The following is an 18,596-nucleotide window of genomic DNA, read 5'->3' on the forward strand; positions in this document are numbered from 1 at the left end:
GTCCTGGGCGTATTTACGTTAAAAGGAACAATGTATTATTCTGGCCTTATCCCTTTTCGCGCTGAAGCTCGCCGTTCTCTTGTTAAGTGGGGTTTTCTGATGCCATTAACCACCTGCTTGGTACGCCTCCAAAATGAGTTTCATTTTAGCTTATTTATTCATGCCCCTGTCCATAATTGGTAGATATTGTTTTGTTAGTTTTTGGTACATAAGATTACTGCAATTGCCTTTTGTTGATATAATATAATTATTATTTTCTGAGTATCTCATACTGTATCATACTGTCTTTATGAATCAAGCTCATGTAAAGTCCATAAAATCCGAATGCCTTATAACCTGATCATCTAGAGTGATAGCATACATATAAACTTGTAGTACTATGGTGGGTCTTCACTTGGTGTTTCTCTCTCTGATAATGCCAATACTAATGTCATTTTAAGTATGCAGCTGAGCATTTTTTACTAATTAATTGCTTATAGAATTAACTGACATTTGAGGACTTGGGAAAAAAACGTGATCTTCATATAAAATAAAGCTGGCCAAGAATTGTCAAACATTTGTTATTAAAAACAAATCTCTACTGCATAAAATATAACGTATGATCATGGTAGTAAACTATAAATATGACTTTGGAACACAGAGCAAAAACTGTTTCTGAGGTGGACCACTTGGTTTCCGAAACTAATATGTTAAGTATATATTTTGAAAGAATAGGTATGGTTCAGCTGATGTGAAGTCAGCGTTCTTCATTAAAGGAAATATGGAAATATTGAACATTCACGCCATGAGCCACCGATTGTATTTCTTACTTTCTGCAGTGCTGCATCCAGCAAAATGGGCAGAGCCACCAGTGTAGATGTTGACACCCTCCGCAACAGCATTACGTAGTTACTGGCCAATAAGAAGCCACCTATGGGCTATGAAGGGCACCACAGCAGCAATTAAGACAGTCATTTGCTCCTGACGAAGACTATGGAGGCAAATGTCGAAAGCTCGAGATTTTACGCTGAACTGATGTGGCAAGAAGTCCGAAATTGTATTACACGAAAGCCTCATAAACAAACGAAAACAAATGGTGATGAACAAAAGTTTTGTCCCAGGCTTTTACATACTGGCATACTGTAATTAAAGAGCCTGTAGAAATAGGAATGTGTGAAAATAACTTCAACTGTGGGAGCGGATATAATCTCAGTAATGAGTGGAAGAAAGTTCTCGATGGAGTGAAGAGGCAGAGATATGCGTCGCAGTGTTTACGTACATTTCGAGCAGTGGCACCACAACGGTCTCTTGTTGACATTCAGACCGTCTGCGGCAGCATTATGTAATTACCGACCAGTCAGAAGCTGTCTGTGGCATCATGGGCCAGTAAGGATTTCGGTACGTCATCTTCACCTACATACCGATTGACCTTGCTTTGTACATCCTTTTACACTGCTAGGTTGATTCTGGCACGAAATGTCATTGTACAATGATTTCAGTGGTCCATTCTACTCTATGGTGTCGTTATCGCATAGTGGCACAAGACGTACTACGTACATTCATTTTGTAGGTAGCTTATAGACTGCGGTCTTTGTGTACGGTACGATGGCGTAGTAAGACGGTGAATAAACAGCAGAAAGCATTGCATGGGCATTAAGAAGACGGTACATGTCAGTGTTTCGAAGTAGGAGAGTAGCAAACCGTCAGACTTTCACAACTGTTAACTGGGGTTTAAGGGAACAGAGCATTCGTGCGCCACGGATAGAGTGGATGTTGAAACAGTCCCAGAAATGGTAGATGAAGACCCGACCATACGTACACGCCATGTAAGTGCTACTGTATGGATCCTTCAATTAACTATGGCGCCTGCTTCGGAGACAGCAATTTCACCCCCAGAAGTTACGGAGCTCACACCTGTAGACTACCCTAGACATCAGAATTTCTGACTACCCTAGACATCAGAATTTCTGTCAGTGGTTACTGAAGCTCCATGCTGCGCATCCGCTATTTTGTCGTTGGTTACTGTTTACGAATGAGAATCTCTTTACCCGTGTGGATAACGTGAACGCCCATAACGCGACGTTTGGGCGTGTGAGAGCCCTAGCGCAACTACAGTAAGAGCATATCAATTTAGTGTCGCAGAGAATAGAATCTCTTCTTGTCCAAACTATTTATTGTCCATGTTTCACTTCCATACTGGCTACACTCCATACAAATACTTTCAGAAAAGACTTCCTGACACTTAAATCTATACCCGATGTTAACAAATTTCTCTTCTTCAGAAACGCTTTCCTTGCCATTGCCAGTCTACATTTTATATCCTCTCTACTTCGACCATCATCAGTTATTTTGCTCTCCGAATAGCAAAACTCCTTTACTACTTTAAGTGTCTCACTTCCTAATCTAATTTCCTCAGCATCACCCGACTTAATTCGATTACATTCCATTATCCTCGTCTTGCTTTTGTTCATAATCATCTTATATCCTCCTTTCAAGGCACTATCCATTTCGTTCACCTGCTCTTCCAAGTCCTTTGCTGTCTCTGACAGAATTACGATGTCATCGGCGAACCTCAAAGTTTTTATTTCTTCTCGATGGACTTTAATACCTACTCCGAATTTTTCTATTGTTTCCTTCACTGCTTGCTCAATATACAGATTGAATAACATCGGGGAGAGGCTACAGCCCTGTCTCACTCCCTGCTTCCCTTTCTTGTTCCTCGACTCTTATAACTGCCATCTGGTTTCTGTACAAACTGTAAATAGCCTTTAGCTCCCTGTATTTTACCCCTGCCACCTTCAGAATTTTAAAGAGAGTATTCTAGTCAAGACTGTCAGAAGCTTTCTCTAAGTCTACAAATGCTAGAAACGTAGGTTTGCCCCTCCTTAATCTAGCTTCTAAGATAAGTCGTAGGGTCAGTATTGCCTCACGTGTTCCAACATTTCTACGGAATCCAAATTGATCTTCCCCGAGGTCGGCTTCTACTAGTTTTTCCACTCGTCTGTAAAGAATTCGGGTTAGTATTTTCCAGCTGTGACTGATTAAAGTGATAGTTCTGTAATTTTAACATCTGTCAACACCTGCTTTCTTTGGGATTGGAATTATTATATTCTTCTTGAACTCTGAGGGTATTTCACCTGTCACATACATCTTGCTCACCAGATGGTAGAATATTGTCAGGACTGGCTCTCCCAAAGCCGTCAGTAGTTCCAATGGAATGTTGTCTACTCCGAGGGCCTTGTTTCGACTCAGCACTTTCAGTGCTCTGTCAAACTCTTCACGCAGTATCGTATATCCCATTTCATCTTCATCTACATCCTCTTCCATTTCCATAATATTGTCCTCAAGTACATCGCCCTTGTGTAGACCCTCTATATACTCTTTCCACCTTTCTGCTTTCCCTTCTTTGCTTAGAACTGGGTTTCCATCTGAGCTCTTAATATTCATACATGGGGTCCTCTTTTCTCCAAAGGTCTCTTTAATTTTCCTGTAGGCAGTATCTATCTTCCCCTGGTGAGATAAGCCTCTGCATCCTTACATTTGTCCTCTAGCCATCCCAGCTTAGCCATTTTGCACTTCCTGTCGATCTCATTTTTGAGATGTTTGTATTCCTTTTTGCCTGCTTCATTTACTGCATTTTTATATTTTCTCCTTTCATCAATTAAATTCAATATTTCTTCTGTTACCCAAGGATTTCTACTAGCCCTCGTCTTTTTACCTACTTGATCCTCTGCTGCCTTCACTACTTCATCCCTCAAAGCTACCCATTCTTCTTCTATTGTATTTGTTTCCCCCATTCCTGTCAATTGCTCACTTATGCTCTCCTTGAAACTCTGTACACCTCTGGTTCTTTTAGTTTATCCAGGTCCCATCTCCTTAAATTCACACCTTCTTGCAATTTCTTCAGTTTTAATCTACAGGTCATAACCAATAGATTGTGGTCAGAGTCCACATCTGCTCCTGAAAATGTCTTACAATTTAAAACCTGGTTCCTAAATCTCTGTCGTACCATTATATAATCTATCTGAAACCTGTCAGTATCTCCAGGCTTCTTCCATGTATACAGCCTTCTTTTATGATTCTTGAACCAAGTGCTAGCTATGATTAAGTTGTGCTCTGTGCAAAATTCTACCAGGCAACTTCCTCTTTCATTTCTTTGCCCCAGTCCATATTCACCTAAAACGTTCCCTTCTCTCCCTTTTCCTACTACCGAATTCCAGTCACCCATGACTATTAAATTTTCGTCACCCTTCACTATCTGAATACTTTCTTTTATTTGATCATACATTTCTTCCATTTCTTCGTCATCTGCAGAGCTAGTTGGCATATAAACTTTTACTACTGTAGTAGGTGTGGGCTTTGAATCTATCTTGGCCACACTAATGCGTTCACTATGTTGTTTGTAGTAGCTTGCCCGCATTCCTATTTTCCTATTCATTATTAAACCTACTCCTGCAGTACCCCTATTGGATTTTGTGTTTATAACCCTGTAGTCACCTGACCAGAAGTCTTGTTCCTCCTGCCACCGAACTTCACTAATTCCCACTATATCTAACTTTAACCTATCCATTTCCCTTTTTAAATTTTCTAACCTACCTGCCCGATTAAGGGATCTGACATTCCACGCTCCGATCCGTAGAACGCCAGTTTTCTTTCTCCTGATAACGACATCCTCTTGAGTAGTCTCTGCCCGGAGATCCGAATGGGGGACTATTTTACCTCCGGAATATTTTACCCAAGAGGACGCCATCATCATTTAATGATACAGTAAAGCCCTCGGGAAAAATTACGGCTGTAGTTTCCCCTTACTTTCAGCTGTTTGCAGTACCAGTACAGCAAGGCTGTTTTGGTTATTGTTACAAGGCCAGATCAGTCAATCATCCAGACTGTTGCCCCTGCAACTACTGAAAAGGCTGCTGCCCCTCTTCAGGAACCACACGTTTGTCTGGCCTCTCAACAGATACCCCTCCGTTGTGGTTGCACCTACGGTACGGCTATCTGTATCGCTGAGGCACGCAAGCTTCCCCACCAACGGCAAGGTCCATGGATCATGGGGGGTTTGAGATTATATGACGAAGAAAACAGAATTGGAATAGTGTGTAACTTGCATCTCACTTGTGAAAGCTGCCATTCAGACATTGCTTTCAGAACTTCACCATCAAGTAACCGCATGTTTGAAGCAAATATGCGTTTAATATATGACATGAGATATTTGGGCATAGGCAGAGAAGGTACCAGACTATTTTGTGGGATCATGAACATGCAACAATCAACTATTAGGTACATACTGGAAATAAAGAACTTCTAAGTGCTCTTGAAGAGGAAATGGAAAAAAAGACTTGAAATCCTCTGCGAAGGAAGCTGTGAAGATGAATAGTGAACTAAAGACAGAAACAGATAAAACGCGACACAGATTTGTGTGTGTCTTGTGATGGAACATGGATGAAGAGTGGACATACATCACTGTATGCAGTATCTTCTGTAATTAGTGTTGATACCGGAAAAATTCTTGATATTCAGGTAATGAGCAAATATTAATATAGCTGTGGACTCAGAAAGATAGCTGGTGATGTGGAAGAAACTAAGTGGCAGGATGAACACAAATTATTCTGGTTCTAGTGGTGGGATGGAACTTGCAGCTATGAAACTTATGTTCCATCGAAGTGTGGAATAGTATGATGTTACATACACAAAATACCTAGGTGATGGTGACTCTAGCTTCTTCAAAACATTTTTGGAAAGTAAACCTTATGGTGCTACTTGTGGTATAGAAAAGTTGGAATGTGTTGTCTATGTGCAAAATCGAATGGGAGGCAGACTTTTAAAATTGAAACGTAAATTGAAAGGCAGAAAACTTGAGGATGGAAATCCTAACAGACTCACAGACAAAGAAATTGATTCTTTACAAGTGCACTATGGCAAGGATATAAGGAACAACAGTGAAAATTTGAAGAACATGCGGAAGGCTGTGTGATATATTTATTTTCATAAACTATCTACAGATGACAAACCCGTACATAATTTGTGTGACATATCATGGTGTAAATTCAAGCAGGCTGAGGGTGATGGCATCAAATATTCACACAAGCACAGTTTATCTGTGGCTGTGTTAAATGCTATAAAACCAACATTTAGTTGTTTAGCAGAGCCAGACTTCCTACGAAAGGGTGTGCAAGGAAAACTCAAAATCCTAATGAAAGTTACAACTCACTGATTTGGAAACATTGCCCTAAAACAACATTTGTTTCCATAACTATTGTTAAAATTGCAGCATATAATGCTTGTTTAGTTTTCAACAGTGGTAATGTTGGAAGAATAACAACTCTACAGAGGTTAGGATTTCAGCTAGGAGCTTTCACGTATTCAGTACTTAAGGATATCGACGACAAGAGTTGCTGCGACTGAAATTAATGCCAATAAAAGTGAACAACAGATTAACCAAAGACGACAAGCAGTTGAAAAGAAGTATGCATATGGCTTGTACTAGTTCACACAGAGAAGGTAAGGCCTAATACAAACACTGTCGAATCTTTGGTTCGGTTTTCCCGTAACTTCCATTTTTGTAGCTTCGTGTACCTTTTTTTCGCAAACCACAAATGGTAGAAAAATTAAATTTAGCATATGACTAGTCAGTACTATAGTGAGAAATTCTGTGAGGGAATTTTCATTTAGTAAAATAATAAGGTATTTATGGCAGAATATATTCCTTAAAGTTGAATTTTATTTTTCAGGAAAATTTGGAGAGACGTAAAATTTTAACAAAAGAAGATATCAAAATACGGTTCCACAAATATCTGTAATAATTCTGTATGAAAGTGTGTACAAAAATTCACAAATTTCCTTTTATACACTAATGGCCATTAAAATTGCTACACCTAGAAGATGACGTGCTACAGACGCGAAATTTAAACGACAGTAAGAAAATGCTGTGATATGCAAATGATTAGCTTTTCAGAGCACTCACACAAGGTTGGCGCCGGTGGCGGCACCTACAGCTTACTGACACGAGGAAAGTTTTCAACCGATTTCTCATACACAAAAAGCAGTTGACCCGCGTTGCCTGATGAAACGTTGTGATGCCTGGTGTAAGGAGGAGAAATGCGTACCATCACGTTTCCGATTTTGATAAAGGTCGGATTGTAGCCTATTGCGATTGCGGTTTATTGTATCGCAGCATTTCTGCTCGCGTTGGTCGAGATGCAATGACTGTTAGCAGAATATGGAATCGGTGGGTTCAGGAGGGTAATACGGAACGCTGTGATAGATCCCAACGCCCTCGTATCACTTGCAGTCCAGATAACAGGCATCTTATCCGCATGGCTGTAACGGATCGTGCAACCACGTCTCGATCCCTGAGTCAACAGATGGGGACGTTTGCAAGACAACAACCACCTGCACGAACAGCGACGTTTGCAGCAACATGGACTATCAGCTCGGAGACCATGGTTGCGGTTACCCTTGACGCTGCATAACAGACAGGAGCGCCTGCAATGGTGTACTAAACGACGAACCTGGGTGCACGAATGGAAAAACGTCATTTCTTCGGATGAATCCAGGTTCTGTTTACAGCATCATGATGGTCGCATCCGTGTTTAGTGACATTGCGGTGAACGCACATTGGAAGCGTGTATTCGTCATCGCCATACTGGCGTATCTCCCGGCGTGATGGTATGGAGTGCCATTGGTTACAAGTATCGGTCACCTTTTGTTCGCATTGACGGCACTTTGAACAGTGGACGTTACATTTCAGATGTGTTACGACCTGTGGCTCTACCCTTCATTCGATTTCTGGGAAACCCTACTTTTCAGGAGGATAATGCACGACCGAATGTTGCAGGTCCTGTACGGGCCTTTCTGGTGACAGAAAATGTTCGACTGCCGCCCTGGCCAGCACATTCTCCAGATCTCTCACCAATTGAAACGTCTGGTCAGTGCCGGCTGAGCAACTGGCTCTTCACAATACTCTTGATGAACTGTGGTGTTGTGTTGAAGCTGCATGGGCAGCTGTACTTTTACACGCCATCCAAGCTCTGTTTGACTCAATGCCAAGGGGTATCAAGGCCGTTATTACGGCCAGAGGTGTTTGTTCTGGGTACTGATTTCTCTGGATCTATGCACCCAAATTGCGTGAAAATGTAATCACATGTCAGTTCTAGTATATTATATTTGTCCAATGAATACCCATTTATCATGTGCACTTCTTCTTGGTGTAGCAATTTTAATGGCCAGTAGTGGAAGTTTTCCAAAAAAGGAACATTCGTAATTACATTCTTGAAAAAATCAATTGTTGATATATAAAGATGTAGAAGTTTAATAAACATGAAAATTTATGTACATGTGCTCATAACATTTCTTAATAACTGAATCAAATTTGGATTGATTATCTCAAAAAATTATATTTTCATAAAATGCTTTTCAGAGTATTGTAGTGTCGTGTAGGTCCCCCTCAATGAACGAAAAGTGAGGCTAATGTTAAAATATATATATCATCTCAACCACTTGTTTATAGTGTAAAACACTAAGATTGGCCGTCCGCGGTGGTCTCGTGGTTCTAGGCGCTCAGTCCGGAACCGCGCGACTGCTACGGTCACAGGTTCGAATCCTGTCCCATAGTGCTCACAACCATTTTGAACCACTAAGATAGGTGGAAAGAATACATTGAAAGCCTCTATGAGGGTGAAGATTTGTCTGATGTGATAGAAGAAGAAACAGGAGTCGATTTAGAAAAGATAGGGGATCCAGTATTAGACTCGGAATTTAAAAGAGCTATGGAGGACTTACGGTCAAATAAGGCAGAAGGGATAGATAACATTCCATCAGAATTTCTAAAATCGTTAGCGGAAGTGGCAACAAAACGACTATTCACGTTGGTGTATAGAATATATGAGTCTGGCGACATACCATCTGACTTTCGGAAAAGCATCATCCACACAATTCCGAAGACGGCAAGAGCTGACAAGTGCGAGAATTTTCGCACAATCAGCTTAACAGCTCATGCATCGAAGCTGCTTACAAGAATAATATACAGAAGACTGGAAAAGAAAATTGAGAATGCGCTAGGTGACGATCAGTTTGGCTTTAGGAAATGTAAAGGCACGAGAGAGGCAATTCTGACGTTACGGCTAATAATGGAAGCAAGGCTAAAGAAGAATCAAGACACGTTCATAGGATTTGTCGACCTGGAAAAAGCGTTCGACAATATAAATTGGTGCAAGCCTTTCAAGATTCTGAAAAAAGTATGGGTAAGCTATAGGGAGAGACGGGTCATATACAATATGTACAACAACCAAGAGGGAATAATAAGAGTGGACGATCAAGAAGGAAGTGCTCGTATTAAGAAGGGTGTAAGACAAGCCTGTAGCCTTTCGCCCCTACTGTTCAATCTGTACGTCGAGGAAGCAATGATGCAAATAAAAGAAAGGTTGAGGAGTGGAATTAAAATACAAGGTGAAAGGATATCAATGACTCGATTCGCTGATGACATTGCTATCCTGAGTGAAAGTGAAGAAGAGTTAAATGATCTGCTGAACGGAATGAACAGTCTAATGAGTACACAGTATGGTTTGAGAGTAAATCGGAGAAAGACGAAGGTAATGAGAAGTAGTAGAAATGAGAACAGCGAGAAACTTAACATCAGGATTGATGGTCACGAAGTCATTGAAGTTAAGGAATTCTGCTACCTAGGCAGTAAAATAACCAATGACGGACGGAGCAAGGAGGACATCAAAAGCAGACTCGCTATGGCAAAAAAGGCATTTCTGGCCAAGAGAAGTCTATTAATATCAAATACCGGCCTTAATTTGAGGAAGAAATTTCTGAGGATGTACGTCTGGAGTACAGCATTGTATGGTAGTGAAACATGGACTGTGGGAAAACCGGAACAGAAGAGAATCGAAGCGTTTGAGATGTGGTGCTATAGACGAATGTTGAAAATTAGGTGGACTGACAAGGTAAGAAATGAGGAGGTACTACGCAGAATCGGGGAGGAAAGGAATATGTGGAAAACACTGATAAGGAGAAGGGACAGGATGATAGGACATCTGCTAAGACATGAGGGAATGACTTCCATGGTACTAGAGGGAGCTGTAGAGGGCAAGAACTGTAGAGGAAGACAGAGATTGGAATACGTCAAGCAAATAATTGAGGACGTAGGTTGCAAGTGCTACTCTGAGATGAAGAGGTTATCACAGGAAAGGAATTCGTGGCGGGCCGCATGTTTTCAGTTATCTGCTTTATTATAAAAACCAAAGATGACTAACCAAACAATCATATAATTCCAAGAATTAAAGTTATTAAAACAGAACTGTTGAAGTGTGTACTAAATACGGCATTAGGCGCATGTCGGAAAGTGACCATTTCTGTATATAAAGAAAAGGGAAATGCTTTGTCAGTTGGTTAGAGAGAGACAACAACAGTGGAAGCTAGTAGCTTATTATGCTTTGATGCTTGGCTATGCTGCACAACAAACTGTGCTTTATAAACTGTGATTGATATACAGCAGTAATGATGAGGTGGCATGACTTTCGGAAATAAACAAGCGGATAACATCTTGCGTCCAGTTTAATAATTAACGACCCACTGTCCAACTTTTTGAAAACAGCTGGAGAAACCAGAGGCAGATTGGTGCACAAACCAAATAAGTAGGAGAATCTGAATTCTCATGATGATGGAAGCTTGACTTGCGAAACGCGTCAATCTTAGTGTTTTACACTATAAACAAGTAGTGGTTGAACCGATATATTTTTTAACATTGACATTCACAACCACGACCTCTCATTCAGTATGGATAAAATTAAAGAAAAGTGAGGCTATTTTTTAATACTGCGATGCTCAAGCGAGAGTTTAAGAACACCACTGCGAGCGAGCTCGATGTGCGAGCTGGCTGCCTATGGTGTACGATGTCTCGCCGCTCTGCTTGCAGCGCGTGACGTGTGTGTGTGAATGGTGTGCCGACAGGGTGCCGGCGACGGGGCGGCGCCGTGGGCGGCGGGCCTGCTGTTCGCGGCCCACCCGGTGCACACGGAGGCCGTGGCGGGTCTGGTGGGACGTGCCGACGAGGGCGCCGCCCTGCTGCTGCTGCTGGCGCTGCTGCTGCACGAGGCGCACTGCCGCCGCAGGCAAGCAGCTCCACCAGGTCAGTGCTGCACCGCTACACTGTACTCGGACCAGAATATCTTTGAGATTGGCGGAATGTTCTCTGGTTATCACCCGAGTCATGACGTCGTGTTGTCGCAATCATTCCTACGTGTCACCTTCGGGCGAACTGTTGAGCTCATGTACAGTTCGGTCCTCTACACTGAGGGGGTGAAATTCGTGGGATACTCCCATCATATCGTGTGGAACATCCTTTTGTCCGGCGGGCAGCACCTCGACGTCGCATGGGCTCAACAAGTCGCTAGGAGTCCCCTGCAGAAATATTGACCCTTGCTGCATCTGTGTTGTTGTTGTTGTGGTGTTCAGTCCTAAGACTGGTTTGATGCAGCTCTCCACGGTACTCTATCCTGTACAAGCTTCTTCATCTCCCAGTACCTACTGCAACCTACATCCTTCTGAATCTGCTTAGTGTATTCATCTCACAGTCTCCCTCTACGATTTTTACCCTCCACGCTGCCCTCCAGTACTAAATCGATGATCCTTTGATGGCTCAGAACATGTCCTACCAACCGGTCCCTTCTTCTAGTCAACTTGTGCCACCAACTCCTCTTCTCCCCAATTCTATTCAATATCTTCTCATTAGTTAGTGCTCTACCCACCTAATCTTCAGCATTCTCTATAGCACCACATTTCGAATGCTTCTATTCTTTTCTTGTCCAAACTATTTATCGTCCATGTTTCACTTCCATACATGACTACACTCCATACAGATACTTTCAGAAACGACTTCTTGACACTTAAATCTATTCTCTAACAAATTTCTCTTCTTCATAAACACTTTTCTTGCCATTGACAGTGTGCATTTTATATTCTCTGTACTTTGACCATCATCAGTTATTTTTCTCCCCAAATAGCAAAACTCCTTTACTACTTTAAGTGTCTCATTTCCTAATCTAATTCCCGCTTCATCGCCCGACTTAATTCTACTACATTCCATTATCGTTGTTTTGCTTTTGTTTATGTTCATTTTACATCCTCCTTTCAAGACACGGTCCATTCCGTTCAGCTGCTTTTCTAGGTCCTGTGCTGTCTCTGACAGAATTACAATGTCATCGGCGAACTTCAAAGTTTATATTTCTTCTCCATGGATTTTAATACCTACTCCTAATTTTTATTTACTTTCCTTTATTGCTTGCTCAATATACAGATTGAATAACATCGGGGATAGGCTACAATCCTGTCTCACTCCGGTCCCAAGCGCTGCTTCCTTTTTATGCCCCTCGACTCTTATAACTGCAATCTGGTTTGTTTACAACCTGTAAATAGCCCTTCGCTCCCTGTATTTTACCCCTGTCATCTTCAGAATTTGAAAGAGAGCATTCCAGTCAACCTTGTCAAAATCTTTCTCTAAGTCTACGAATGCTAGAAACGTTGGTTTGCCTTTTCTTAATGTATTTTCTAGGATAAGTCGTAGGGTCAGTGTTGCCTCACGTGTTCCAATATTTCTACGGAATCCAAATTGATCTTCCTCGAGTTGGGCTTCTACCAGTTTTTCCGTTCGTCTGTAAAGAATACGCGTTAGTATTTTGCTGCTGTGACTTGTTAAACTCATAGTACGGTAATTTTCATGTCTGTCAACACCTGATTTCTTTAGGATTGCAATTATTATATTCTTATTGTCGTCTGAGGGTATTTCGCATGTCTCATACATTTTTCTCACCAGATGGCAGAGTTTTGTCAGGACTGGCTCTCCCAACACTGCATGTATAGTGGTCTATAATTGCAAAAGCGTGCCCGTGCAGGATTTTGTACACGAAATGATCTCACAATTATATCCCATAAATATTCGACGGGATTCATGTCGGGCGATATGGGTGGCCAAATTATTCGCTCGAATCGCCCACAATGTTCTGAAAACCAATTTCTAACAACTGTGGTCTGGTCACATGGCGCATCTTCATCCATAAAAATTCCACCGTTGTTTGGGAACGTGGAGTCCAAATGTTCCAGCTAGCCGAAGATAACCAATTACAGTCAACAACCGGTCCATCTCCACCAAAGGACTAAGTATATTCCATGTAAGCTCAGCCCACATCATTATAGATCCACCACCATCCTGCATAGTCCCTTCTTGACCACTTGGGTCCGCGCAACTCTCGAAATCTAACGTCAGCTCTAACCAATTGAAATCGAGACTCCTCGTTCCAGGCCACGGTTTTCTAGGCGTCTAAGGTCGAGCAGATGTTTTTACGAGCCCAGGAGAGGCGCTGCAGGCGATATTGTGCTGCCATCAAAGGCAATTCCGTCGGTCGTCTGCTGCCACAGCCCGTTAACGCCAATTTTCGCCGCACCCTCCTAACGGATCAGTTCGCCTCTGTTCTCGGTTGTTAAGTGAAGACAGCCACCCACTAGGTTGTGAGATAAGAGGTAAAGCCTGAAATGTTGTATTCTCGGCACGCTTTTGGCACTGTGACTGTCGGAGTACTGAATCCTCTAACGATTTCCGAAACTGAGTGTCCCACGCATGTAGCTCCAACTCCTATTTCCCGTCGTGCATAGTGACGTCGACAGTTTGTCACATAAATCAACTGAGTACAATTAATAGCTCCGCCAATGCAATCCCCTTTATACACTGCTGGCCATTAAAACTGCTGCACCACGAAGAAGACGTGCTATAAACGCGAAATTTAACCGACAAGAAGAAGATGCTGTGATATGCAAATGATTAGCGTTTCAGAGCATTCACACAAGGTTGGCGCCGGTGACGACACCTAAAACGTGCTGACATCAGGAAAGTTTCCAACCGATTTCTCGTACACAAACAGCAGTTGACCGGCGTTGCCTGGTGAAACGTTGTTCTGATGCCTCGTGTAAGTAGGAGAGATGCTTATCATCACATTTCCAACTTCGATAAAGGTCGGATTGTAGCCTATCGCGATTGCGGTTTATCGTATCGCGACACTGCTACTCACGTTGGTCGAGATCCAATGACTGTTAGCAGAATATGAAATCGGTGGGTTCAGGAGGGTGATACGGAACGCCGTGCTGGATCCCAACGGCCTCGTATCACCAGCAGTCGAGATGACAGGCATCTTATCCGCATGGCTGTAACGGATCGTGCAGCCCCATCTCGATCCCTGAGTCAAGAGATGGGGACGTTTACAAGACAACAACCATCTGCACGAACACTTCGACGACGTTTTCAGCAGCTTGGACTGTTTTCTCGGAGACCATGGCTGTGGCTACCCTTGACGCTGCATCACAAACAGGGGCGCCTTCCGTGGTGTATTCAACAGCGAACCTGGGTGCACGAATGGCAAAACGTCATTTTTTTGGATGAATCCAGGTTCTGTTTACAGCATCATGATGGCCGCATCCGTGTTTGGCGACATCGTGGTAAACGCACATTAGAAACGTGTATTGGTCATCGGCATACTGGAGTATCACCCGGCATGATGGTATGGGGTGCCATCGGTTACACTTCTCGGTCACCTCTTGTTCACACTTTCGGCACTTTGAACATTGGACGTTACATTTCAGATGTGTTACGACTCGTGGCTCTACGATTCATTCGATCCCTGCGAAACGCTACATTTCAGCAGGATAATGCACGACAGCATGTTGCAGGCGCTGTACGGGCCTTTCTGGATACAGAAAGCACATTCTACTGATCTCTGACCAATTGAAAACGTCTGGTCAACAGTGGCCCAGCAACTGGCTCGTCACAATACGCCAGTCACTACTCTTGATGAACTGTGGTATCGTGTTGAAGCTGCTTGGGCATCTATACCTGTACACTCTATCCAAGCTCTTGTTTGACTCAATGTCCAGGCGTATCAAGGCCGTCATTACGGCCAGAGGTGGTTGTTCTGGGTACTGATTTCTCAGGATCTATGCACCCAAATTGCGTGAAAATGTAATCACATGTCAGCTCTAGTATAATATATCTGTCCAATGAATATCCGTTTATGATCTGTATTTCTTCTCGGTGTAGCAATTATAATGGCCGTTAGTGTATGTGTACATACCGCTATCCCATGACGTTTGCCACCTCAGAGTGTAGCTGCAGCCCAACTGGTGTGCCAATGACTTTCCTCCGGAGAAAATGCCGTGATCGGTGGTGCAACGGGGAGAGGTCTGCGACTGGATGGAGGAGGTCCCAGGCGTCGAGTCCTGGCGCTGCCTGTCTATTCCTCCCATTTCCTCCGCCGCTTTCACATTAGAGGGTTTACGACGTATTTTTCCAATGTAGGGTGTCCATTCGTCCCGTTTTTTCCGGGACAGTCCATTTTTTTTGTAAAATATGCCATTCTTAGGGGATCGTCAAATGTGCAACGTTTTCGTGATTCTGCTTGTTCGAAGTATTTTACGCTATTGGATGTTTGATTTGCAATGTCATGCAACATTATGCAATTATGTACGCTAGAAAGCGCCACTTGTACAACTTTCTTTACAATGTTTTTTATTTATTATTAATGTTATTACTGTTCGTAATGACGATTCATATTCACTGTTTGAGCTTCCAAAACGAAAGTGTATTTTAACAACAATGTAACAGGGAGTTTACTTTTACGACTGATAATGGAGAAACTGTAGATTGTACTTTGTGCAAATCGTACTTTGACCCATGTCAGACTTTCCACCATGTTCAAAAATAAAGTATGATTTGCATACCGTACATCATGTTAATATGGAGAAATGTAATGTGAGTGTTCAAATGAAATTTCACATAATAAAATACGTAAAAGCGGAAAGTATGGTGATGGTGCAACAGAATAATCGTAAAAACCGATTTCGGATCATCTGAGTTTGCAATGCAAAGCTAAACTTCTATGCGATATTGCAGTTTCTGTGCTGTTCAGACGAATAATGCAATGTTGCTTCGGACATCCACGCATGTCCGAAGGAACAGGCACTGCAGCGACTAGAGACGTTGAGAAATGCGTGAAATGTATTCGTAGTTACGAATATGGACAACCATCAGGTGTATAATGGAATGACGACACTGAAAATTCGTGCCGGACTCGAGCCTGGATTCCCCTCTTATTGCGAGCGGTCGCCTTACCGTTTGGCTATCAGAGAGCGACTCACGGCCAGAACCAAACCATGTGTCTACGACCTGCACTCGTACACTAAAATGTCTCCCCTGTACGGGAATACACAAAATGGATGTAAGAGAGCAGATTGTAGACACTCGGCTGACGACTTATGGAAGTTTGGTTCTGGCCGAGAGTCATGCTCGGGTAGCCTACATCTACATCTACATTTATACTCCGCAAGCTACCCAGTGGTGTGTGGCGGAGGGCACTTTACGTGCCACTGTCATAACCTCCCTTTCCTGTTCCAGTCGCGTATGGTTTGCAGGAAGAACAACTGCCGGAAAGCCTCCGTGCGCGCTCGAATCTCTCTAATTTTACATCCGTCATCTCCTCTGGAGGTATAAGTAGGGGGAAACAGTGTATTCGATACCTCATCCAGAGACGCACCCTCCCGAAACGTGGACAGCAAGCTACACCGCGATGCAGAACGCCTCTCTTGCAGAGTCTGCCACTTGAGTTTGCTAAACATCTCCGTAACGCTACCACGCTTACCAAATAACCCTCTGACGAAACGCGCCGCTCTTCTTTGGACCTTCTCTATCTGCTCTGTCAACCCGACCTGGTACGGATCCCACACTGATGAGCAATACTCAAGTATAGGTCGAACGAGTGTTCTGTAAGCCACCTCCTTTGTTCATGGACTACATTTTCTGAGGACGCTACCAATGAATCTCAACCTGGCACCCGCCTTACCAACAATTAATTTTATTCGACCATTCCACTTCAAATCGTTCCGTACGCATACTCGCAGATATTTTACAGAAGTAACTGCTACCAGTGTTTGCTCAGATATCATATAATCATACAATAAAGGATCCTTCTTTCTATGTATTCCCAATACATTACATTTGTTTATGTTAAGGGTCAGTTGCCACTCCCTGCAGCGAGTGCATATCCGCTGCAGATCTTCCTGCATTTCACTGCAATTTTCTAATGCTGCTACTAATCTGTATACTACAGAATCATCCGCGAAAAGCCGCATGGAACTTCCAACACTATGTACTAGCTCATTTATATACATATTGTGAAAAGCAATGGTCACATAACACTCCTCTGTGGCGCGCAAGAGGTTACTTTCACGTCTGTAGACGTCTCTCCATTGAGAACAACATGCTGTGTTCTGTTTGCTAAAAACTCTTCAATCCAGCCACACAGCTGATCTGATACTCCGTAGGCTCTTACGTAATGGTAAGGCGACCGCTCGCAGTATGAGATCCGGGATCGACTCCCATCCGGCACTAATTTTCATTGTCGTCATTCCAGTATACACATCATGGTTGTTCACATATCCAACAGCGAATACATTTCTTCTGAACTTCTATGAATGCCCATTAAATTTCTACATACAATTTGTGTCTTTTTATTCGATTAATTGTCTGAGGTTTTCTTCTAAACTGCATAAAACGTGTCGTTTTTTTAATAAATTTGAAACGGACCCCCTATGCTAACGACACATCCCATGCGGAGCTCAGCTGGAAACGCTGTCGTGGTTGACAAAATCGTCACGTGCTCTTACTATCACTGCCTCTCTGACGACCGAATCCTTCAACCAGTTGGCGTGGCGCAGCACCTTCGTCTGTCCAGAAACAAGCACGTGTTCTTCATTCAGTCTGTCCTCTTGCACTGAACATATATCGGATTGGCCGAGCCGAATGCAACTCAAATGATTTGAACACCGCTGCGAGATTCATCACTGGGTGTGGCCGATGTAGTCGGTGCCACACTCAGAACTGATGCTGACGAGCTCAGTTGCCCTTAGCCTCAGTTGGACTTTGACTGATCCAAGCATACAGGGTGTTACAGAAAGGTACGGCCAAACTTTCAGGAAACATTCCTCACACACAAAGAAAGAAAATATGTTATGTGGACATGTGTCCGGAAACGCTTACTTTCCATGTTAGAGCTCATGTTATTATTTCTCCTCAAATCACATTAATCATGGAATGGAAACACACAGCAACAGAACGTACCAGCGTAACTTCAAACACTTTGTTACAGGAAATGTTCAAAATGTCCTCCGTTAGCGAGGATACGTGCATCCATCCTCCGTTGCATGGAATCCCTGATGCGCTGATGCAGTCCTGGAGACTGGCGTTCTGTATCACAGCCGTCCACAATACGAGCACGAAGAGTCTCTACATTTGGTACCGGGGTTCCGTAGACAAGAGCTTTCAAATGCCCCCATAAATGAAAGTCAAGAGGGTTGAGGTCAGGAGAGCGTGGACGCCATGGAATTGGTCCGCCTCTACCAATCCATCGGTCACCGAATCTGTTGTTGAGAAGCGAACGAACACTTCGACTGAAATGTGCAGGAGCTCCACCATCGTGCATGAACCACATGTTGTGTCGTACTTGTAAAGGCACATGTTTTAGCAGCACAGGTAGAGTATCCCGTATGAAATCATGATAGCGTGCTCCATTGAG

At 43.0% G+C, this 18,596-nt stretch overlaps 1 protein-coding gene across 1 annotated transcript in view; it reads left to right on the forward strand.

The window, feature by feature from the left end:
* LOC126281582 (protein O-mannosyl-transferase TMTC2-like) overlaps positions 1-18,596 on the forward strand; it is a 698,078-nt gene that overhangs the window by 220,554 nt on the left and 458,928 nt on the right. The window contains exon 3 of the mRNA XM_049980663.1: positions 10,936-11,113. Coding sequence (XP_049836620.1) covers positions 10,936-11,113 — 178 coding nt within the window. The remainder of the gene's footprint in view (positions 1-10,935; positions 11,114-18,596) is intronic.

The sequence above is a fragment of the Schistocerca gregaria genome, chromosome 7 (genome assembly GCF_023897955.1).
Source record: "Schistocerca gregaria isolate iqSchGreg1 chromosome 7, iqSchGreg1.2, whole genome shotgun sequence".
NCBI lineage: Eukaryota > Metazoa > Arthropoda > Insecta > Orthoptera > Acrididae > Schistocerca > Schistocerca gregaria.